The sequence below is a fragment of the Poecilia mexicana genome, unplaced genomic scaffold, assembly GCF_051168715.1.
Source record: "Poecilia mexicana isolate PSO_F unplaced genomic scaffold, ASM5116871v1 scaffold_1, whole genome shotgun sequence".
Taxonomy (NCBI): domain Eukaryota; kingdom Metazoa; phylum Chordata; class Actinopteri; order Cyprinodontiformes; family Poeciliidae; genus Poecilia; species Poecilia mexicana.
Genome location: NW_028263370.1, coordinates 23386645 through 23410854, shown reverse-complemented (window position 1 = coordinate 23410854; position 24210 = coordinate 23386645). Strand labels below are relative to the sequence as shown.

At 43.3% G+C, this 24210-nt stretch overlaps 1 protein-coding gene across 1 annotated transcript in view; it reads left to right on the top strand.

The window, feature by feature from the left end:
- The first annotated feature begins 6017 nt into the window (after positions 1-6017).
- neurl1aa (neuralized E3 ubiquitin protein ligase 1Aa) overlaps positions 6018-24210 on the top strand; it is a 45425-nt gene continuing 27232 nt past the window's right edge. Inside the window, exons 1-3 of the mRNA XM_014985671.2 lie at positions 6018-6349; positions 22581-22831; positions 22919-23240. Coding sequence (XP_014841157.1) covers positions 6316-6349; positions 22581-22831; positions 22919-23240 — 607 coding nt within the window. The 5' untranslated portion in view covers positions 6018-6315. The remainder of the gene's footprint in view (positions 6350-22580; positions 22832-22918; positions 23241-24210) is intronic.

The window sequence follows — 24210 nt, the reverse complement described above, 5'->3', positions numbered from 1 at the left end:
AGCTCTTTCATCAGAAGACACCGACCGCAACTCGCTTCTTCTAGAAATATAAACAAAATGGAGTGGCGACAGATTTTAGCAGTTGTAGGATTTGCTTTTTGTCTTTGGAAAAATACCACACACCATTTCTCCCTCTAGTGTTAGATTGACCAGTTGGAATGACAAACTTAACTTGACTGCATTGCTTCATGTTAAAACCCTCAACACACGTCCAGATATCTCCTTGTTATTAGTACATGTAGAATCTGTATGCTTCAGGAAAAGCTGTGAATCACATCACATCTCCTCCTCTGTTTAACTGAAAACAGCAGCTCGTTGGTTTCCCTCCACAGTAACTCTGCTGAAAGCCATCACTCCTCACCAACACATTTTGCAACAGGCTGAAACGGTATTTTTGGTTCTTCTGCACCAGAGACAATAAGGCATTTCTTTGCAACAAGCCGGCCCAAGGCCAAGCCGTTCTCTGAGATATTAAAGCAGAGTGACAGATCTAATTATCACCTCCCCACTTCTTCTGCTCCAGCTCTGATGAAGAGTACTACATTACACCAGACGTTCTGTGCCCTCAAACTAACTTTCACCTTTGCTAATAACTAAGAGTGTAGTTATCTGGAAACCTGCTGGGGGCATATCTCAGAATAGGTGGAAAGAGATTTGCAATAAGGCTGGATTTATGAAAGTGGGAGACCATCATTATTCCAGAGCTTGCTGCAGAGACCATCAGAATGCCCCCTGCCTGCCATGGCTCACCTTTACATTCGACGTTTCTCATTTCTCCGGACATAACGATCCAAAGTTCCTTTTCATCAAAATCTAAGACGGTGTCACACAGGTTCTTTCTTTCCCTTTTCTTTTCAATCTCTTTTCCTCATATTGCATATGGCTCCAGATGGGGCTCCAGAGGCATCGCTGAATAGAAGGTTTTGTTTGCACACACTTGCCAAACGGTGCTGTCAGACAATACCAACTGCAGGAGACCGACTCCGTCGACCTCTCTGCCACTTGGCATCTGCTGACAGATTCTCTTTCACTCTCATACAAAACAGCCAGAAAGAGGCAGCAGGCCCCACTCTGTTGGCAGGATGTTAGCTTTTTTTTAAGGATTTGCATACTTGGTGTAAAATTCCCGTCACTGAACTCTGGTCTTTTGTGTCGGTTACTACTTGTGCCAATGCCAGAGTTTTGATCAACTCATTCAAATAAATAGAAGTGAGCTCAAATTATGTGTGTTATAGGAAAACCTGGTGAGGTCAAGTGTTTGATATACATTTCTTGTGTTATCTCATTACCAAAGCATAGCAATGCAAGTATAACTTACACTGGGTAAAAGCACAGAAACCTTAACAAAACCAAATACTGTTGCAGATCATACTAACAGCAACAATTAGAGCAGCATTTCAAAACTAATTAATGTTCCAGCACTGTTGAAGCTGAAATACAGGAAAGGAAATTTTTTATTATTTACCAGCTGCAACCAGGTAACCCTCAAAAGATTTCCAATAGAGGAGTTAAAAACTTTTAATAGAGTCAAGGAGCAGAGAACTTCAGAAAGACCTAGAAAAAGCAGAAGCAACTCCCAACCCCTTTAAATTAGTAAGAAATGCAACACTCTATTGCTGAAGAAAAAGCATGTTGAATATTGTCTGAAGTTTGATACAGAAGACTTGAACAAGACAGTGGAATAGAAAGACAATGTAGTCCAGCCAGATGAGGCCAGATGTCCAAAGAGCTGAAGTCTTTGGTCGTTATCACACACACCTTGTTCTGCCAAAGAAAGGTTCTGATCAACATCACAAAATCTTTAGGATGGTTGTTCTGCTGGAAGGAGCCTCAAGCGTTTGAAGCCTCTAACTGGATTTCTTCGATTTTACACCAATCCACTGTGAGCACCATAACAAAAGTGATTTTACTTCCACTTCACTTCCCATCAACTGTGTGTGAGTCTGTTAGATAAAATCCTGATAAAACAGTTTGTGGTTGGACCATGATAAAACTAATATTTTTGATTTGCAAAGCACGGTTCAGATACAAGCTTGATTTGACCAAAACTCTTCATACCTGATTGATGTAAAATGATTTAATGCTACATATATATCATGTCTATCCTGTCATGGAGGCAGAACATGAAGTGAAACATTTGTACCTTATCGGAGCCCAGACGGCCTGCAGAGAACCGAGTCCTGCCACGTTTCCTAAGTTATGTAAAGCCATTTTATGTACAGACTCAAAGAGCTGCATCTCAATCAAACTACAGAGAGGACTGCAGGCCAAAGAAGGCCTTCTTATTTAACACAGAGTGGTGGCTGCATTATTTAAAATAGGAAGCCAAAGGTACTGTACAAAGGAAGGATGTTCCAGGAATGCATTAAAGTCCAGGGCCAATTGTCAAGCAACAAGGGGAAGCGCACTTTTCTTCAGGGCTTCCTCTGCTGTGCATCTGCAAGGCTGCATGACGCAACCATCTAATGTTTCCCCCGAAACCCGTCTGGCCAGACTCAAGTCTCTGCTTTTATTTACAGACGCAGACATCTATATGTGTGGTGATGTCATCGCTGAGGAGAGCTTAGACCTGGTGTTTAGTCAAAGTAAAGGCATAAACTTTACACTCTTTAGCTTTTCTGTTTCTTATTTGAATAGTTGAGGGCCTCCGTTACGTGACTCATCAGAGTTGACAGATGCAGTCATTACTCAGCATTAGGAAGCTGTTTTGCTAAGAATAGACAGTCTTCCTTTGGCTGCTCCATGTTTCCACAGTTGTCAGCCGTTGACACATGAAACCAAAGGTGGTTAGTTCTTCATTGTGCTCTAAGCACTCTGCAGCAACTGTTTTCACCTCAAATCTGCTCACCATGTGTGGCTCAGCAGGCTCTCATTTAGGAAGCTAAACCTTGAGGTTGGTTCTGGTTTCATTCTGATCAACAACCCAGCCGGGCCCGCGTGTTTGTTATGGTTACGTAGCGGTAATCATTAAAAATGATGGGAAAATGGGGTTGTGTAAATATTATTACCTGCCAGATTTGGTGTTTAATTCTTTCGACATGAACAGCAACACAGACGCAGACGGTTGATTTAAACTCCTTCATGTTCTCTAGTCTCCTCAAAAGAGAATCAGATCGTTATGCTTTGATTGCACCTCTGAATGGCTTCAAAATGACATTTTCGTGACTACAACTGTACATATTTAAAATATCTTCAAAGGAATAAAATGTCCCATTTAATGCAACGTGGTGTGAAAAGTATCAGTGTTGTATTTTTAACTCACCCAGATGATGCAAGGATCACAAGGTCCTTTCTATTTAATGAGTTGCATTTTCAATGCAATTATTTATTTATTTTACATACAATGGTTGACCCATTTTGTGCATTGCTGGTACGCCCTTAAATCTGACACACATCGATGGAAACAACATCGATGGATGATGAAGCCACTTAATTTCTGCTTCAAAAACGATTTGATTGGACGCTGAAAAAGACACACAATCTTCATATAAATCTTCAGAAAATATTTTATCATTTTATCTATCTAGCCATCAAATGTTTTGGTCTTTGCACATTTATTGAAACATAATTCAGTTACAATTATGCAAAGGACATGGAAATAACGTGCAGGCGCCCAGCGTTCCACTGGATGAAGGCTTTAGGGGTTTAAGCTCCTTGACATGAGCCACCTTCTTCTTTAAGGTACCAAAACTAATTGGACAATTGATTCAAAGGCTGTTTCATGGGCAGATGTGGGAAAATTCATGGGTCATGTCAATATCCATTAAACGGATGAAACCTTGGAGTAGATTTTAGATGTGATGCTTGCAAGTGGAAGATTTTTCAGACAACATGTGGTTGAAAGTGAACTCAATGCAGGTGAAACAGCCATTCATAAGCTGAGAAACTACAACATTAGGACTGGCAAAAATCTAGTTTGGTGATTTCCGAGAGAGAAAAGAAAGGACTGGTGAACTCAGCAATGCAAAAACAACCTGGACGTCCACAAAACAGCAACAGTGATGGCTGATTGCAGAATCAGTTTCATGTGATGAGAAACCCCTGCACATCAGCCGACCGAGTGAAGAACAGGAGGCAGGCGGATCAAGTCTACCACATAGAGAAGACTGGAGGGCCTTCACTGCAAGGAGAAGAAAGGCTAGATTGAATTTCAGTAAAGAAAAATCTAAAAAACCAAAAAACAAACAGCCCAGTTCTGGAAGAACATTCTTTGGAAAGCAGAAATCAAAACCCACATCTACCAGAGTAAGGCCAGAGTTCGAAGAGAAAACGTGGAAAAGTTCCTGACCCAAGGTCTGCCACATCATCTGTAAAACATGGCAGAGGCAGTGTGATGGCCTGGGCTCACATGGCTGCCAGTGGCACTGGGACATCAGTGTTTATTGGTGATTCAGAAAACAGAAGCAGCTGAATGAATTCTGGGTTATTTAGAGACATACTGCCTGCTGAAACCCAGTTAAATGGAGCCAAATTACTACAGATGACCCAAAACAACCCAGGAGTTTATTAAAGCAAAGAAATGGAATAATCTTGAAGACCGAGTCCATCACCTGATCATAACCTAATTGTTGATATATTTAACTCGTTAAAGACTAAACTAAACAGCTTAAGAATGCAGAAAGGCGCACAAACAAACAGTAAAGGCCTGGCAGAGCATTAGACAGAGGAAACTCAGCATCTGATGTCCATGAATTCAAGGCAGCATGTGTTATTGTCAAGTATTAGATATTAACTTTTTATTTTCAGTTGTTTAACTTGTCCAGTTACTTTTGAGGGATTGTGCTAAAAATGCTATAGCTCCTCAGATTTTCATTGAATTAGAGCTGAAAGTCCTGACTGTAAGAGTCTGAGGAGCTTCGGCCAGCAGCAGCGCTGGTGAGTCTGAACTCAGCCAGGTTACGCGACGACAGTTCCAGTCAGAGACCCGACTCTTGAAGGGTCAACTGGTCTCTCCGCCAGAAGGCCTGGGATGAATGAGGAAGGATGGGAGGTGAAAGATCGAGTGCTGAGAGGAAGGAAAGTGACCACTCACTCTGTGAGAGCTTCCATACTTAGCTCCAGGCTTCTGTCTCTTATGTGTATACAGTTCAACTTTATGTTGAAATGATGTTAATTTGATCTTCTAAATAAAAGGCTCATGTTGATCTTTTCTGGAGTATTCACCTTTAGTCATCACATTCAGAGAAATCTAAATTTGGAGAATCTGAGCTCATTCTGGAGTAAATTTCTTCTATGTATGTATTTTTGCACCTCCTCATACATTTGTTTGTCATATTTTTATGAACCGTTTGTTGTTTGTACATAATGACAGAATGTGCTGGTCCATTCATGAGCTGGGAAATAAATTCTATAAATCTTACCAAACCTTTGTTTTTGTGGCCAGGACTACAACACATTAATTTTGATTAATTACATAGATTAAGTTTTTTAACACAATTAATTACATACAAAGGTTCTGGCCAGAATCTTTGTATTTGGCCGTTTCGCCTGTAAATCTGATGCACATTTAGACATTTGACGGACATCGTCTGCAAACATTCAGAGACATTGTCTGAATATTCAGTGCTAGCTGGGCTGATCCTGTCTATCGGACTTCAGTAACCCAGAAGTTGAAGAGCTTATGGAGAAACAGAACATTTTGTTTTCCATTTTTAGCACACTTTTTAAAAGCTTCATATTTGGTGAAATCTTCCTTTGTATCTTTTTGTGTTTTTGTTGGGTTATTATTTTTATGATTTTCAATTTTCTTCAGCTGTTTTAGAAAACAAGTCCTGCTCTGTCGCTGGTTGCTTCATTACTAATTAATTCTCCAAATTAAGATCAATGTAACTCCTGTATCTAAACACGGATGGTGTCCCTTCGCACAGCAGAAACGAATCTTTAGATTGAATCTAAAGCTCCCATATGAGCTCGCTTTCTCCCAACGTGACGCCTCCCCCTCATGACCCATAAATATCCCGTCAGCGCGGCAGTGACAGTGTTAAAAGGCTCGGCTCCCAGTCTCCTCCTTCTATGTAAATGTCGGTGTAAGTGAGCGGGACCCGGCGCTCCCTGAATGAGGAGGCGGACGGGGGGAGTTGCCTTCACGGATGTGCGCCCCTCTGCAGCTCGGTACACGGAGGTGTGCGGTTCTGTGTGTGTGTGAGTGAGTGTGTGTCTGTTCCAGCCTTTGTATCTGCTCGGAGGAGAAAACCCACACGATCCTTTGGATGCAACCATGTCACGAGCGCCGTGCCTTGCCTCGAGAGCATCATCTGAATAATACAGGCTGTTATAATCCACGCAGGCGACAAAAGGACATTAAGGAATAAAGCTATGGGTGGGCAGATAACGAGAAATGCCTTGTACGGTAAGAATTAAACCCTAATGTCATTATTATTATGAAATAAATGCAGAATTGATCATGTTTGGGGATAAAATGCTTCATTCATGGCAGCTTGTTGTGCAGGTTGAGTCGGCAGGTACCATGTTGCCACTACAGCCTATTCTTTGGTCACAGTGACGTCACTCCGGTGATCAGAATAAAGGTCTCGAGGCGCACGGCTCTTTCTTTTGTCATCCAGCACGACGTCACGTCTTGTTCCTGCTCGCCCTGTCTGGTGTTGCAGCCGTGCTGTTTACTGGGAGCCGCTGCGCTGGGGTCGGGGCCGGGAGATGGGAAGTTGTGGGGTTTCCCTCTGCTGTAGTTTCCCTCGTTAATAAACAGACGCTCCTTGAGCTGCAGCTGCGCTCTGACAGCCGGGCTGCGCTGTCCTGGGAGCTTTCAGCCGGATGGCTTTGCCTTTAGCTCCTCCATATGAGGAGCTCCTAATGGAGATCAATAGTGTAGTGCAGTGATGTATGTAGGCCAGCAAACAGCAAAAAGCCCCACAGAAACGCAGGAAATGATGACCTCCCCGCTGACGGCTCTGTTTAGGTTGAGGTGAACCTTCGGGAGGTTAAGCTGTGACCCCGCTCCTGCAGCCTCTCCTGGTCTGGACCACCTGATCGTCTCTAATTAAAGCCTCAGGATGAATCCAATTACTGTAAGCCGGACAGCAGGAAGAGCTGCTCTGCTGCAGGATCAAGGTCGAACACCCCACAAAGTTATCACATGTCCTCTGTAATTATTTATTGGCTAAAGCAAAAAACTATTTGGAAATGCAAGTTTTCTTGTTCCTTTTTTTGTTAAATAAAAAAAAAAAAAATTAAACATTACCTGTTCTGAAACTAGGTTCAATTTAACCAAATGAAATTTAGGTTATTATTGTTTATTACAGCTGCACCATACAGTGGGCCCGTCGGTTCATAGAGGATTTTTCTGTGGAAATCAACTCCAAAATGTCAGAAAATTTGCCTATTTGGGTTTTAGAAAGAAAATGTTTGGGATGCTGAAGTACATACTCTCAATGAAATTGAAATTAGCGCTTTAGCATTAGCTTCTGCTGAATACTGTGCTTGTATGGTGCTTTAGCATTAGCAAATCAATGTTTATGATTAGCAGCTGACCTAGCTCTGAAGCAGCTAAACGGCCCTGACCAGCACCATCATGGTTGACTGTAGATTACATTTTGCTCTTCATTTTGCAACAGATATAATCTGTTAACTTTTGCATAAATGGTTTTATTTTTGTTTTAAGTCTGCAGGCTGACATTTTTCTTTCTCTGGTAAATCACCTCCATGGATTTGGTTTAAAGCAAGCACAGTCTGTTTGTGCCAGTGAGGAGGAGAAGAAGAAGAGTGGGTTTAGCTAAATTTAAAATTAAACAGCAACTGTTTCTATGACAACCCACTGGCCATTGATAGAAAGTGTCATATTTCTTCCACAGTTTTTTTTTAATATCTTTTGGTTACTGTGAAACAAAATGAAAAGTTGACATCCTTCTTTTAATTTCCATCTCAGCATGCAAGAAGAGCTTTCGCTTACTGGTGAACTTCCTCTCTGGAGGTTTCGTTCCTTCATACAGTGGAAGTGTGAACATCTGAGCGGCGTTTGGATGCTGAGTTGGTCGGTCGGTAATTGCGTAATCTCTGAGTGTGTGGGAGCTCCACTTTGTGGTCCGATTGACTGAAAGTGGGCCAGCGTCTGAGGCTGACTGCATGAAGCGTCTGTCTGTGTTTGTACTGAATCTGAGGGAACCAGATAGAAATAAGGAGAAATGCTGCTGATGATACGCCTCTGGATGTTTAATTCTAACTCTGAGCTGCTTGTAATTCATTTTCATAATGATTTTTTTGCTGCTGTGGTGTTTCAAAATGGGGTCAATGCTGCTATGGGCCTGAAAACTTGTTCAGCTTCGTGTGTGCATCCAGGGCTTGACCTTTAGACAGGTCACCTCAGTGCAGCAGCCACAAAACGACTGAGGTCAGTGGCTAACAGCATCCTGCCTGCCTTCAGTCACTAAACCCTGCATATAATCACCCCACCCCCCTCCGCTCCTAGCCTGACAGGGAAGCATCATTGTGCTCCACCGTCAGCGGCTCAGATATTATTATTTATTGATGACTGTTGCATAATCCTGCGCGTGAAGAGAATATAGTAAGTGAGCCAACATTGGTGGGCCGTAGGGGGCGACGTCAGCTGTAGCTCATCAGTGCAGCGTCTCACCTTTCACTACCAGGTCAGCGCTGTGTGAATTATTGAGAACGCATTCAGCTAAGGCCCATGGTGGCCATCTTTATTGCCTCACTGTTTTCAGGTTTTAGTGGATTATTTTATGGAAGTATTCCGTGTTTGTTTAAACTGCACAACCATAATTAGCTTGAGATTTAAGCCTAAATTCACTCAAACGTCACACCGCAAGCCTGGGAGATGATTAAATGAAATCAAACCAAAAGCTGTGGTTACTCTCAGTCATACATGACTTAACAAGGGGGAAACCACGGTGGATCCCCGCCAGTTTGCGGTTTATGTATTCTCGGACTGTGGAATATGATTCCAAATAATTCCCAAAAAATGCACCTCTTCGCTGATTCTTTTTAAGCTCTTATTTTCAAAATAGAAAGAAAACGACTGTAAGTCAGTCGTTTGGTTGGGACTGTAAAAGTTGTTTTCAAAAACATTTTTTAAAATGTTTTTAAAGTGACTGCATTTAAACCTCAATAGGTGTTTTAATGTGAATTTAAGTACGTGGAAACACGTTTTTGAATTAGTGCAGGTTTATTGAAAATCTTTCCAAATTATAATTGACTTTATCTGAGCAAAATTAGAAAAGAAAAAGAAGGTAAATAACTGTCAGGGGTCATGGTGATGAGATAAGTAACTTAATAACAACTGGCTGATGTTACCATCTAAATTTTTAACAAGTTTTCACAGAAGAATCCATTAAAAAAACTGAGACCAAACATTTTGAGGTGTGAAAAATAAAAGTTTTTAATAAACATGAACTAATTCAGTTTTAATCTATGAGAAGTGAATTTGAAAGTAGCTGAACTGACATGGAAAAGATTAGCCCAGTTTTCATTGCAGCTCAATGTAATTCTGACACTAAAACGTTTAAAGTTTTAAGGAAAAACAATTTCATAATTAAGTCTATGGAAGAGAAGGTCTCTCTCTCTCTCCCCCTCTCTTTCTGTCTCTCTCCCTCTCTCTCTTTCTGTCCCTTTCTGTCTCTCTCCCTCTCTCTCTCTCTCTCTCTCTCTCTCTCTCTCTCTCTCTCCCTCTCTCTTTCTCTCTCTCCCTCTCTCTCTTTCCCTCTCTCTCTCCAGTTGGATCCCCTCCCCCAACTCTTGTAACATTAACGGTGGAATGAGTCATCCATCAGTGCCCTAAAGCTGACTGAACAAACTGATCTGTCACTGCGTTGCTTAGCAGCACTTCAGCCTAATGAGTGATGAGCCTGCAGAGAGTCCCTCCAACCTGTCCCCAGGTAGAGCAGCAGCTTCACAGCTTCAGTTACTGTCAGTGCCATGGCGATCTGCATATCAGGTTTCACACCGACTACCTGCAGCATCGGTCAAACATGCGAGCAACATGAGCCGCACTTTTAAAAACTCCACAGACGAGCTGGGAGTTTACGGTAAACCCTCAACGAGGTCTGCAGGCATGAAATGATCATGTGTGTGATTAATAGTAGCTATTATACTGCGATTCACATCCCGGCTGCTTTTGCATCAGGATGAAATGGTGTTCTGTCATGAGTCAGTGGGGATGAATACATCATGCAGACGGCGCTATGTAAACATCATTAAGGCATTGTTTGTCACTGCCCTGTGGGCTGCTTGGGAATAAATGATGATAAATAAAAATTTATGCTTCCAGCAGATCTTAAAAAAATCTTATTTGAAGATAAACACTTAAGATGAGCATCATGGTTTAGTTTATATCTTAACTTTGGAAAAGGTTGTGGCTGTTCGCCTTGCAGCTGCTTTAGCTTTGTGGATCATTTCATGGAGTTCATTCTGAAGCCGAGTCTGACGTTCTGATAAGAAGACACGGCCTGTTCCTCTGCTGTTCGGTATTTGCATAACCTCTGTGCAGATGATTGAGGCATTCATATCTTTTAAACCTTGTGTTCTTAAAGGCTAATATGTTTTGTGGATGTGTCCTATGCTGTTCAAACTTTATATTTAAAATACAAATTGTTTGTTCATGTACATCTGAGGTTTCTTTTCACTAATGTTCTGAAATCATATTTGTTTTTGTGTTAATGCAGTATTTAATGATAGAGTATATTGTGAATAACTGCCACACATTCAAACTTTCATGTCTTCAGGTACCACAGGTAGTTTAAGGGTCAGATAAATACTGAAGGGTGTAGAAAACAAACTCAGGACCTGCATCACTTCTGCGCTTTGAGTCGATAGAGTTGGGATGCTTAAAACTCCTTAGATTTGCTTTTGGTTAGTATTTACTTTATTGTTTGCCATTTGTGTTGTTGTGAAGCACCTTATCCAAATTAATTTTAAAATATACTGTAAAAAATTTAAATTGATTTACTTTGCTTTCCTGACGTGTGTGTTTGCAGTTTGCTGCTTTTCTACAACAGTGGTGTGAGACTTTATCTGTTATTTGACGTTACGCCCAACGCAGCTTATTTCCCTGTTCCTAAATGGATTAAAGATTTAAGATGAGCTGCTCTGATGAACACACACAGACTCGGTGTGTGTGTGTGTTTTCACTGAAGTCTCCATGGATGAGCGTTAATCCGAGCTTTACATAGCAACAAGTGCAGAGTGGGTCGACACGTGGGCTACCTGAACATCCCCCGCTCTGATAGGTTGCTGTGAATGAAAAACACGACCTGTTGTGTTTCCACGGGGCTAAAATTAGGCGTAACTGTGGCAATGTGGGTCAATGTTACCTTCTGGTACCAGCCCACTCTCTGGAGACACTGGGACTGTGAGCTGCTTAGAGCAACACAGAGAGAAACTTTGGAAAATGATTCTTCATGAACAGCTAATGGAGAATTAACTAACTTCATACATGGCTGGCCAAAGTGTTCTGCAGTAGAACAAGTGTTTTTTTTTGTTGGTTTTTTTGACATATCTCATTGTTGATCTGATGGAGATTAAATCACTGCAAAAAGTTTTACTATATTTAAATATATATTTTAGAAAAAAATAAGTTTTATTACATTTTTGCCTAAAATGATCAGCTGACTTCCTGTCACCACCTGCTGCTCTGGTGTCACCAGTGCAGAGCTTGCTCAACACTGGCAGCAGATGGTTCAACATGTCTGGACAAAGTATCAGGAAAAGATTTGACAGAAGCTTGATCTGCTGTTGCATGTTCAAAAAACTAAAACATAATTATTCTAGATAATGTTGTCAGTAGGGTGCAACAGGCTATATAGATCCACTGCAAATAGATTATTTGTTTCTGTTAATTTTCATTATTACAACTAATGAACATCCAAAATTCAGACTCAAAAAATGTGAGGTTGATTAAAAATGGACCTTTAGTACAGAAATACTATGCTATGGCACGCTTTGACCTTCGCATCATGGGAAGGAGGAGAAAACTGCAGACTTAACAATCGTCCATCAGTCCCTGAAAGAATATCGACAGCATGAAAAGTGTTGGCACAGCCTGTACCCAGAGTGCTGTGTCCAAACATGTTCATAGAAAGTTTTGTGGAAGGAAAAAGGACGCAAGTGGTTACCACTTTGCTCTCATTTTTTATTTTCTTTTTTGCTCTGAAATTACTTTAGAATCAATAAATTTATTAAATATTCACTAAAAACTGGTTAAACAATAGAAACAAACAAATATAAGACCAAAGATCCATCAACTGTCTAGACCTGCTTTTATTCCACTTTTCCTCACTTTCTTCTTCTACTCTGCAATTTGCATTATTTCCTGTTATTTCAGGTTTTCTCTGTTTTTTTCCCTCTCCATAGAAACTACATCTGGTTTGGTATTTTAGCTGATCCTGGCTCACAACCTGTATCATCTTAAATCTTACTTTATCTAGTCCTAACGTTTGACAAGGACCGTTTAAAATGACCTGGACCAAACCAGTTAAAGTTGGTGGGAGGTCTAAGAACCACTTCATGCAGAAAGAAACCATTTTAACTTTAGTTCAGAAATAAATGGCCGACACTCTGGTTGTGTTCAGATTGACTCGAAGCTCCTGTTAGATGGTGCCGGCTTGTCGCTACACATAACTTGCAAATGTAAACCAGGAAATCTGGTGTCAGTTTCTGAACTATTTAAGTATCTGAGAACTACAGAAAATCATTCGACAGCAATAACACCAGGTGAAAAAAACACTATAAAACATTTTAAATGTGACATGGAAAATGTCTCTCTTCTCTAGAGAGAGAGTTAAATAACAAAAAGCTTTAGATACTTCACAGAGCTCCTGAGATGTTTTAATACATTTTTCATGTTTTCATCCTGTGTGTTTTCTGTATTCAAAAGTTCAGTCTATGTGTTTTTTCTTTGATTCTCTGCTAAATTTGATGATTAATTCTGCCTTCAATGTTTGGAAAAACCTGTCATAGTAATAAGAAATATTTAAGTTGCGTTTTTCTCAAGTTTTCACAATTAAGATTAAAAACTGTAATTTACTTTGTAATTTTAAAGATTTTAACAAAGATGTTGTGTGTATATATATATATATATATATATATATATATATATATATATATATATATATATATATATATATATTGTGTATATATATATATATATATATATATTTACTTTTCTTTCTTGGTTTGAGCACTAAACACTAAGCCTTAAGTTACCAGACTTTGAGGTGTGTTGTTGTCAATGACGTAATTTTCTGTGTAAAATGACTCAACAAACTGTTCAATGCTGCAGTGAGGCTTTTTCTGCAGGTCCAGACAGCTGCACACTTTGCTGCAGGACCGGTTCACAACTTAAGTTGGGACAAATTAAGCTGCAGCAGCACTTTGAACAGGGTGGGGGTGTTTTTTGCTGAATTCTGTGCTATCAGATATTTTGCAACATTCATTTCTTTTCTTCTACTTGTTGAATGATTTTATTTGCCTCATATTCTTGGAAAGTTACACCCAAACAAGTGCTAAGAAGTTATGAATGGACATTATCTATCTGCATTATAGTACAACTGACTCTGTTTTAGCTTTTTGTTTCCCTGAGCTGCAAATCAAGTATTTCTTAGAAACGTCAGTCTGAATTTCACCCTGTTAGTTGAATTAAAAACAGGTTTGACCCGTCTGGTTCTGGCTGCTTCTGCTGGGTCAGTTCTCCATGAAAATAGTTAGAAACTCACCTGAATCAGGTTAAAAACTGAATCAGTTCATCACTTGAAAGATAGGATCTAAATTCAACCTCCCAACATTGTTCACAAAGTAAAAAAAACAAACAAAAAAAAATACAAAGAGGTTAAATTAGTTACTAACATTGTCACATCAGTTCATTAAGACTACTTTTAATATTGGTTGTTTTCAAATGATTCAGCCCTTGATGCTCTGCTTCAATAAAATCTAGATTTTATGTAAACACAATTTTTGGTGATTAATTACTCATCCACTCATGTATCTGAAGGGTCCTAAAGAACAAACACACACATGCACAAAAAATCAAAACAAAAACAACAAAAAAACATTGGGGTTCTTTTATCAAAAAGTAATAAACTTTTTACTAGACCAACAGATACGGTTCCCCAACAGGTACGGTTCCCCAACAGATACGGTTCCCCAACAGGTATGGTTCCCCAACAGGTACGGTTCCCCAACAGATACGGTTCCCCAACAGGTACGGTTCCCCAACAGGTACGGTTCCCCAACAGATACGGTTCCCCAACAGGTACGGTTCCCCAACAGGTATGGTTCCCCAACAGATACGGTTCCCCAACAGATACGGTTCCCCAACAGGTACGGTTCCCCAACAGGTACGGTTCCCCAACAGATACGGTTCCCCAACAGATACGGTTCCCCAACAGATACGGTTCCCCAACAGGTACGGTTCCCCAACAGATACGGTTCCCCAACAGGTACGATTCCCCAACAGATACGGTTCCCCAACAGGTACGGTTCCCCAACAGATACGGTCCCCCAACAGATACGGTCCCCAACAGATACGGTCCCCAACAGATACGGTTCCCCAACAGGTACGGTTCCCCAACAGATACCGTCCCCCAACAGATACGGTCCCCAACAGGTACGGTTCCCCAACAGGTACGGTTCCCCAACAGATACGGTTCCCCAACAGATACGGTTCCCCAACAGATACGGTTCCCCAACAGATACGGTTCCCAACAGATACGGTTCCCAACAGATATGGTCCCCCAACAGATACGGTCCCCAACAGATACGGTTCCCCAACAGATACGGTTCCCCAACAGATACGGTTCCCCAACAGATACGGTTCCCCAACAGATACGGTTCCCCAACAGATACGGTTCCCCAACAGATATGGTCCCCCAACAGATATGGTCCCCCAACAGATACGGTCCCCAACAGATACGGTTCCCCAACAGATACGGTTCCCCAACAGATACGGTCCCCAACAGATACGGTCCCCAACAGATACGGTCCCCAACAGATACGGTCCCCAACAGATACGGTTCCCCAACAGATACGGTTCCCCAACAGATAAGGTTCCCCAACAGATACGGTTCCCCAACAGATACGGTTCCCCAACAGATACGGTCCCCAACAGATACGGTTCCCCAACAGATACGGTCCCCAACAGATACGGTGCCCCAACAGATACGATTCCCCAACAGATACGGTTCCCCAACAGGTACGGTCCCCAACAGGTACGATTCCCCAACAGATACGGTTCCCCAACAGATACGGTTCCCCAACAGATACGATTCCCCAACAGATACGGTCCCCAACAGATACGGTTCCCCAACAGATACGGTTCCCCAACAGATACGGTTCCCCAACAGATACGGTTCCCCAACAGATACGGTTCCCCAACAGATACGGTTCCCCAACAGATATGGTCCCCCAACAGATATGGTCCCCCAACAGATACGGTCCCCAACAGATACGGTTCCCCAACAGATACGGTTCCCCAACAGATACGGTCCCCAACAGATACGGTCCCCAACAGATACGGTCCCCAACAGATACGGTCCCCAACAGATACGGTTCCCCAACAGATACGGTTCCCCAACAGATAAGGTTCCCCAACAGATACGGTTCCCCAACAGATACGGTTCCCCAACAGATACGGTCCCCAACAGATACGGTTCCCCAACAGATACGGTCCCCAACAGATACGGTGCCCCAACAGATACGATTCCCCAACAGATACGGTTCCCCAACAGGTACGGTCCCCAACAGGTACGATTCCCCAACAGATACGGTTCCCCAACAGATACGATTCCCCAACAGATACGATTCCCCAACAGATACGGTCCCCAACAGATACGGTCCCCCAACAGATACGGTCCCCCAACAGATATGGTCCCCCAACAGATATGGTCCCCCAACAGATACGGGTCCCCAACAGATACGGTTCCCCAACAGATACGGTTCCCCAACAGATACGATTCCCCAACAGATACGGTCCCCAACAGATACGGTCCCCCAACAGATACGGTCCCCAACAGATACGGTTCCCCAACAGGTACGGTTCCCCAACAGGTACGATTCCCCAACAGATACGGTTCCCCAACAGGTACGGTTCCCCAACAGGTACGATTCCCCAACAGGTACGGTTCCCCAACAGGTACGGTTCCCCAACAGGTACGGTTCCCCAACAGGTACGGTTCCCCAACAGGTACGGTTCCCAACAGATACGGTTCCCAACAGATATGGTCCCCCAACAGATACGGTCCCCAACAGATACGGTTCCCCAACAGATACGGTTCCCCAACAGATACGGTTCCCCAACAGATACGGTTCCCCAACAGATACGGTTCCCCAACAGATACGGTTCCCCAACAGATACGGTTCCCCAACAGATATGGTCCCCCAACAGATATGGTCCCCCAACAGATACGGTCCCCAACAGATACGGTTCCCCAACAGATACGGTTCCCCAACAGATACGGTCCCCAACAGATACGGTCCCCAACAGATACGGTCCCCAACAGATACGGTCCCCAACAGATACGGTTCCCCAACAGATACGGTTCCCCAACAGATAAGGTTCCCCAACAGATACGGTTCCCCAACAGATACGGTTCCCCAACAGATACGGTCCCCAACAGATACGGTTCCCCAACAGATACGGTCCCCAACAGATACGGTGCCCCAACAGATACGATTCCCCAACAGATACGGTTCCCCAACAGGTACGGTCCCCAACAGGTACGATTCCCCAACAGATACGGTTCCCCAACAGATACGATTCCCCAACAGATACGATTCCCCAACAGATACGGTCCCCAACAGATACGGTCCCCCAACAGATATGGTCCCCCAACAGATATGGTCCCCCAACAGATATGGTCCCCCAACAGATATGGTCCCCCAACAGATATGGGTCCCCAACAGATACGGTTCCCCAACAGATACGGTTCCCCAACAGATACGATTCCCCAACAGATACGGTCCCCAACAGATACGGTCCCCCAACAGATACGGTCCCCAACAGATACGGTTCCCCAACAGATACGGTTCCCCAACAGATACGGTTCCCCAACAGGTACGATTCCCCAACAGATACGGTTCCCCAACAGGTACGGTTCCCCAACAGATACGGTCCCCCAACAGATACGGTCCCCAACAGATACGGTCCCCAACAGATACGGTTCCCCAACAGGTACGGTTCCCCAACAGATACCGTCCCCCAACAGATACGGTCCCCAACAGGTACGGTTCCCCAACAGGTACGGTTCCCCAACAGATACGGTTCCCCAACAGATACGGTTCCCAACAGATACGGTTCCCAACAGATATGGTCCCCCAACAGATACGGTCCCCAACAGATACGGTTCCCCAACAGATACGGTTCCCCAACAGATACGGTTCCCCAACAGATACGGTTCCCCAACAGATACGGTTCCCCAACAGATACGGTTCCCCAACAGATACGGTTCCCCAACAGATATGGTCCCCCAACAGATATGGTCCCCCAACAGATACGGTCCCCAACAGATACGGTTCCCCAACAGATACGGTTCCCCAACAGATACGGTCCCCAACAGATACGGTCCCCAACAGATACGGTCCCCAACAGATACGGTTCCCCAACAGATACGGTTCCCCAACAGATAAGGTTCCCCAACAGATACGGTTCCCCAACAGATACGGTTCCCCAACAGATACGGTCCCCAACAGATACGGTTCCCCAACAGATACGGTCCCCAACAGATACGGTGCCCCAACAGATACGATTCCCCAACAGATACGGTCCCCAACAGATACGGTGCCCCAACAGATACGATTCCCCAACAGATACGGTTCCCCAACAGGTACGGTCCCCAACAGGTACGATTCCCCAACAGATACGGTTCCCCAACAGATACGATTCCCCAACAGATACGATTCCCCAACAGATACGGTCCCCAACAGATACGGTCCCCCAACAGATATGGTCCCCCAACAGATATGGTCCCCCAACAGATATGGTCCCCCAACAGATATGGTCCCCCAACAGATATGGGTCCCCAACAGATACGGTTCCCCAACAGATACGGTTCCCCAACAGATACGATTCCCCAACAGATACGGTCCCCCAACAGATACGGTCCCCAACAGATACGGTTCCCCAACAGATACGGTTCCCCAACAGGTACGATTCCCCAACAGATACGGTTCCCCAACAGGTACGATTCCCCAACAGATACGATTCCCCAACAGATACGGTTCCCCAACAGATACGATTCCCCAACAGATACGATTCCCCAACAGATACGGTCCCCAACAGATACGGTCCCCCAACAGATATGGTCCCCCAACAGATATGGTCCCCCAACAGATATGGTCCCCAACAGATACGGTTCCCCAACAGATACGGTTCCCCAACAGATACGATTCCCCAACAGATACGGTCCCCAACAGATACGGTCCCCCAACAGATACGGTCCCCAACAGATACGGTTCCCCAACAGATACGGTTCCCCAACAGGTACGATTCCCCAACAGATACGGTTCCCCAACAGGTACGGTTCCCCAACAGATACGGTTCCCCAACAGGTACGATTCCCCAACAGATACGATTCCCCAACAGATACGGTTCCCCAACAGATACGATTCCCCAACAGATACGATTCCCCAACAGATACGATTCCCCAACAGATACGGTCCCCAACAGATACGGTCCCCCAACAGATATGGTCCCCCAACAGATATGGTCCCCCAACAGATATGGTCCCCAACAGATACGGTTCCCCAACAGATACGGTTCCCCAACAGATACGATTCCCCAACAGATACGGTCCCCAACAGATACGGTCCCCCAACAGATACGGTCCCCAACAGATACGGTTCCCCAACAGATACGGTTCCCCAACAGGTACGATTCCCCAACAGATACGGTTCCCCAACAGGTACGATTCCCCAACAGATACGGTTCCCCAACAGGTACGGTTCCCCAACAGGTACGGTTCCCCAACAGGTACGGTTCCCCAACAGGTACGGTTCCCCAACAGGTACGGTTCCCCAACAGGTACGGTTCCACCAGCGTCTTCTCGCTGCTCCTTGTTCAGCGCTCTTATCTCGAGAACTTCAGACACCGTGAAAGCTCAAACAATTTGTTTCGGCAAAGTTGTCCCACTTTTTCACTTTTTTGCAAAACGTGCTCTCAACAGACACACATACATACTGTGTGTGTGTGTGTGTGTGTGTGTGTGTGTGTGTGTGTGTGTGTGTGTGTGTGTGTGTGTGTGTGTGTGTTGCCCCAGATACTCGGGGAACAGTATCTGATGGGAAAACACGAATCGACAGGCTTTCAGTTTGAACTTTTGTTGTTGTTGTTGTTGTTTACGCATTTAGTTTCAAAGAACCTACCACCAAGTAGTGGCATGGCGAGGGCATTGCACCTTTTCGATGTGTGCCTTACTGTGTAAGCAAAGATTGTAATTAGAATGTGTTCATGTAAACTTGATCATAGAAAATGCCATAATTGTCATGTAAACAGGGTCACTTTGAGCCTTCTCTCTTCTCTCTCTTTGAGTTGAGGACACAACTGTTGTGCTTGGTTCTTTCTTTCTTTTTTTCCCTGTGGGACAGACTCACAATAAAATAAATCATTATTTATTTTATTTCTTTTTAATTACAGCCAACAGCAACACAGTGTGGGATTGTCTAAATTTACACCAAACAATCAATAACTCGGGTAACGTTAGCCTTCCTCTGTTTACTCTGTAAATTCCAGAACAGAACGGACCAACTGCGTCATCACCCAGCATGCATTGCAAGGGTGAAAAAATTACAACCTCCAGGGTGAAAAATATAGAATAAGATATACATTTTTTGAAGTAATTTGAGTTTTGACGTATCACAAACAGCACTGTTTTAGTTAATAGGAAAGTTACAACATATTCAGGCCAACATCTTCAACTAATTGTGGGTTGCTTTAAACACCTGTCTTATTGTTCGCTTTGGTTACGCATTCACACCTCTCCAAACGAACCAGATGTTCTGAGTTCAGTGGACTGAACAGGGCTAGTGGAAATGAACCCTTAAGGACCACTCACTCAATATTTCACAACCCACATTGAGACCCTAACCTCTACTTTGGGAACCAAGCCTCAACTCTGCAGTGCTGTTTTTGTTTGTACCCACAAAAGTTTGCATATGAGCTCAATTTTAGTGCACTTAAAATTTTGTTTGTGTAATTCTGAATATATCTGCCACGGTCCTTTAGAAGGTGCCTTGGGTTGATTAAAATGGAGCATTAAAGTTATTAAGGGAGATGTTTCTGTAAAGTGATGTTGCTTCTGTTGATCAGATTCCAGAGAAAACGGACAGAGAAGCTGCAGATGACCAGATTCTGGGTCTATAAATATATTTTCATGGTGCGAGTAAACAAAAGGCATCTGTGTCCCAACTGATGGCTGCAGAGGGAGCCGATTGAGACGTTCAGATATGGGGGGTTGCTAAGGAACATGAATTCACACGTAGCCTGTTTTCCTCCACGGCAGCTGCGCCTCTTTAGAGGCTGCTAATGCATGCAGCTCAATCTGCCCGCGCTGCCACCACGTGTGCCCGCCTCATTCAGCACATGCATGCTGCTCAGAGTTGGCTCTGCTTAAGACAAAAGGCTTCAGAGGCGCCTTCTGTTTTATTATTATTACTATTATTTTGCAACCGACATGGTAATGGGGTGTAAAACTGGAAAGGGTCATTACTGGACAAGGAGGAGAGGACACACAGCCAGCTGTATTCAGGGACGGTTGGCACCGAGCTCTTATCAGGTCTTCACAGGACATCTGCTCCAACCGCTGGGCTGGTCTGTTAAAATCAAGTAGTTCTCTGTGATAAGGAGAGCAAGCCTGGATTGAATCCACACAACCATAAACACAACATTCACCATCATTTCACCTCGACTCTTTCTACTCCAGCCGTGTTTTTGTAGGCAAACGGCTGAGAGGAGAGGAATAACACCCCGGCTTTCTCTTTAACACTTTAATAAAGGAAGAAACATATGATCTTTCACTGGATCTTTCTGATTTATGGTCCACATTTTCTTCTTCCCATAGATGGTTATCCAAACATGCACTGGAATGGGGAAAAAGAAAAGACTGCTTTATGGGATATCCAAGTTCAACAGCATGTTAATCTCAAACCTGAAAAAAATGTTTTCCACACAGAAATGAACCAATCAGAAAGGAGATAAAACAGGATGATGGCAGCTCTGAACAGGCCTTTAATCCAACAGAGCAGTGAGAGAACTTTTAATATAATTGTTTCATTTTTGTACTTGGATTGAGTCAAATGAGAAGCAGAACCATGAGAGTTTTGGGTTTTTACTTGTAGCTCTGAAGCTGCGTTAAATCAGACTGATTTCCTGTTTATGTTTGTTATGATTATCACATCTATTTTCTTTCTCTGTGTGTAATTTCTACCAGGTAACCTTTCTGTGACAGAGTTCCACCTTTAAACAGTATTGCAATATTAAAACCTCAACTTTGATTTCTTCCCAATAAATATGTGGTTTTCACTGACCGTGGAAGTAAGATGATACTACTCCACTATTTGCAAATACAGATTTAGTGGCTTTGTGGTTCCTCTGACTTCCCTCAGATTTAACACTTATTAACATTTTTACAAATGCTGCTTTGCTCATTACAAATAATGTTAAAAATGAGCCAAACCTTATGATCTAGTTCTGTAATAAGGAAAGCAATCCTGGATTGAAACCACACAACCATAAGCAAGATACTATTTTTTCTAATGCTAGGCTACAGGATTGATTGAAAATTCATAATAATAAAACTGTCAGGGAGACATTTAAGCTTCCAGAATGAAATCACAGATTTCTTCTGATGTAGAAGTTAATTTTGTATTTCCATCTTGAAAGTTAATCACTCCAGTAAAATCGGCCCCAGAGCCTGTTGTTCCCAACTACTGCATGAGCGCTGCATCTTCTACGCCAGAATACACACAGACTTTTTCTACGCTTGCACTTGATTAAAAAGCTCAATTTATTAGGGTTTGTAAAGAAAACATTTTTATTTTCCATGCAGGAACGACATGTCTGTTACTTTTAGAAAGCAACTTGAGAAACGCCTGTTGAAGGTTTATGAAAAAAGAAAAACTTACAGATCTTGAAACAAGGTTAGCAGGAAGTGGAGCAAAGAAACAATGAAAAACAAAAAGCCTCAATAAGACAATCAGAGGTGATGTGGAACAGCTGCTGCTGGAGGAAAGCAAGGAAAACTAATTAAAACAAAGGAAGATGAAATAAGACTCAAGAAACCAAGGAGACAACAAAACGCTGATAATTCAAAAAATAAATTCAAATGTACAACGAAAAAACATAAAAATAAACTACAAAGGATTAAACTAATATGACCTGTGGAGCATAAATAAACCAACTTGGAAATTATCAAAATTCAAACATCTTTGGATCATGACAATTTCAGTCAAATAAAACCTTCAAAATAGATGAAATATTTTGCATTTCAGCTCAATTTTCAGTTTGTTTGCTCCGTTTTAGACAGAGAAGCTTGTTTTCAAATTATTTGTATTTGTGAAACATTCCAATATAAAAAACTTTGACACCCTGATGCTGATTATTCATGGCATGTTTGTGTTCTCAGACTCCCTCGGCGGCCCGTTCCCGTCCACGTCACACCGATGTCACCACAAACCCAAGAGGTGTCTGCCCATCCAGTGCGGCAGCGTCGGCGGACCTTTCCCGGTCAGCCCGCTCCTTTTCCATCCAAACACCAAGGGATCCCAGATAGTCATGGACCTGGCCCAGAAGACCGTCAAGAGGCAGGCCAGCTTCTGCAACGCCATCACCTTCAGCAACAGGCCCATCGCGCTGTATGAGCAAGTCCGCCTCAAGGTATTTCCTGACCTCTTTTAAAGCTATTTGCTTTGAGCTCTCTTTTTATAAATGACATTAGTAAAAGTGAATGTTATTCTCCTTCAGATCACTAAAAAGCAGTGCTGCTGGAGTGGAGCTCTGCGTCTGGGCTTCACCTCCAAAGACCCCTCCAGGATAAACCCCGACAACCTGCCGAAGTACGCCTGTCCCGATCTGGTGTCCCAGAGCGGCTTCTGGGCCAAAGCCCTGCCCGAAGAGTTTGCCAACGAGGGAAACATCATCGCCTTCTGGGTCGACAAGAAGGGCAGGGTCTTCTACCGCATTAACGAGTCCAGTCCCATGCTGTTCTTCAGCGGGGTCCGGACAGCGGAACCGCTCTGGGCCCTCATTGATGTTTACGGTCTGACCCGCGGAGTCCAGCTGCTAGGTAAGACGGCCAACAACAATCCAACGTTATAAACTAAAAACCTCCTTCCTGCATGAGCTCAAACCATCGTTAACAGAAGAAGAAGTTTCTTAGTCTCCTTCGATTCTAAGAACTGAACATTGCTTAAATAAAGGCAATTTTCCACCAAAATTGTTGAAGTTTGGTGGAAAATCTAATAAGTGCGATAAGATGGCGCATATTATCTCTGGTTGACCCCGGTGTATCTGGGGTCAACTTTTCAATGCAGTGGATCATTCGTTGTAACTGCTTCAAGCTGTGGACATAAAGAAACTTGAATGTGTTTCTCTGTGGAAATGTTTTGGTCACAAACATTCCAGTGTTTAGTTGTGTCTACATCCTGTATGAACAGTTTCAACCAGCATTACGAATAGTTTTAGCATGTTGAAGCTCTGTTGAGATGATGTTTGATGTACAAAATACATAGGTGTCCCAATTCAATGTGAAATATATTTAATAATAACCTCCTGACCCTCCTTGAGTTACAACAGCAGCCTTAAAAAGTGGTTCCCAGAGTAGGGGGTTAAGGTCGGAGTCCTACATGTTCTCGCCCATTTCTCCATCGTCAAGCCTCACTCTAGCCGGTTAATGTCTGGTTCAGTTCTTCTTGACCAGAGCTGCACCGTTTCTCATTCCTTGTCTCTTCACACGTGAGGGATGTGCTGCTTGCAGAGCTACTAAATCACAGTTTCCAAAAGTTGATGCATCTGTTCCTGGCGCTGCTCATAATTACGCTCCTCCACACTGAGCAACTCTTTGATAGCAGACGCCATGTCCGTCGGTCCACTGCGGTGGCTTAGATGTTGTTGTTTGGAGTTTCCAGTGCCATAAATCATGGGCCAATCAACAGACGCAGTCTGCTGTCAATCAAAAGGCTTGCATGTGATAAATGGCTCAATGCGGCTTGAACCACCCCTGGAGTGTTTATGAAAACAGGGAACAACCACACAGG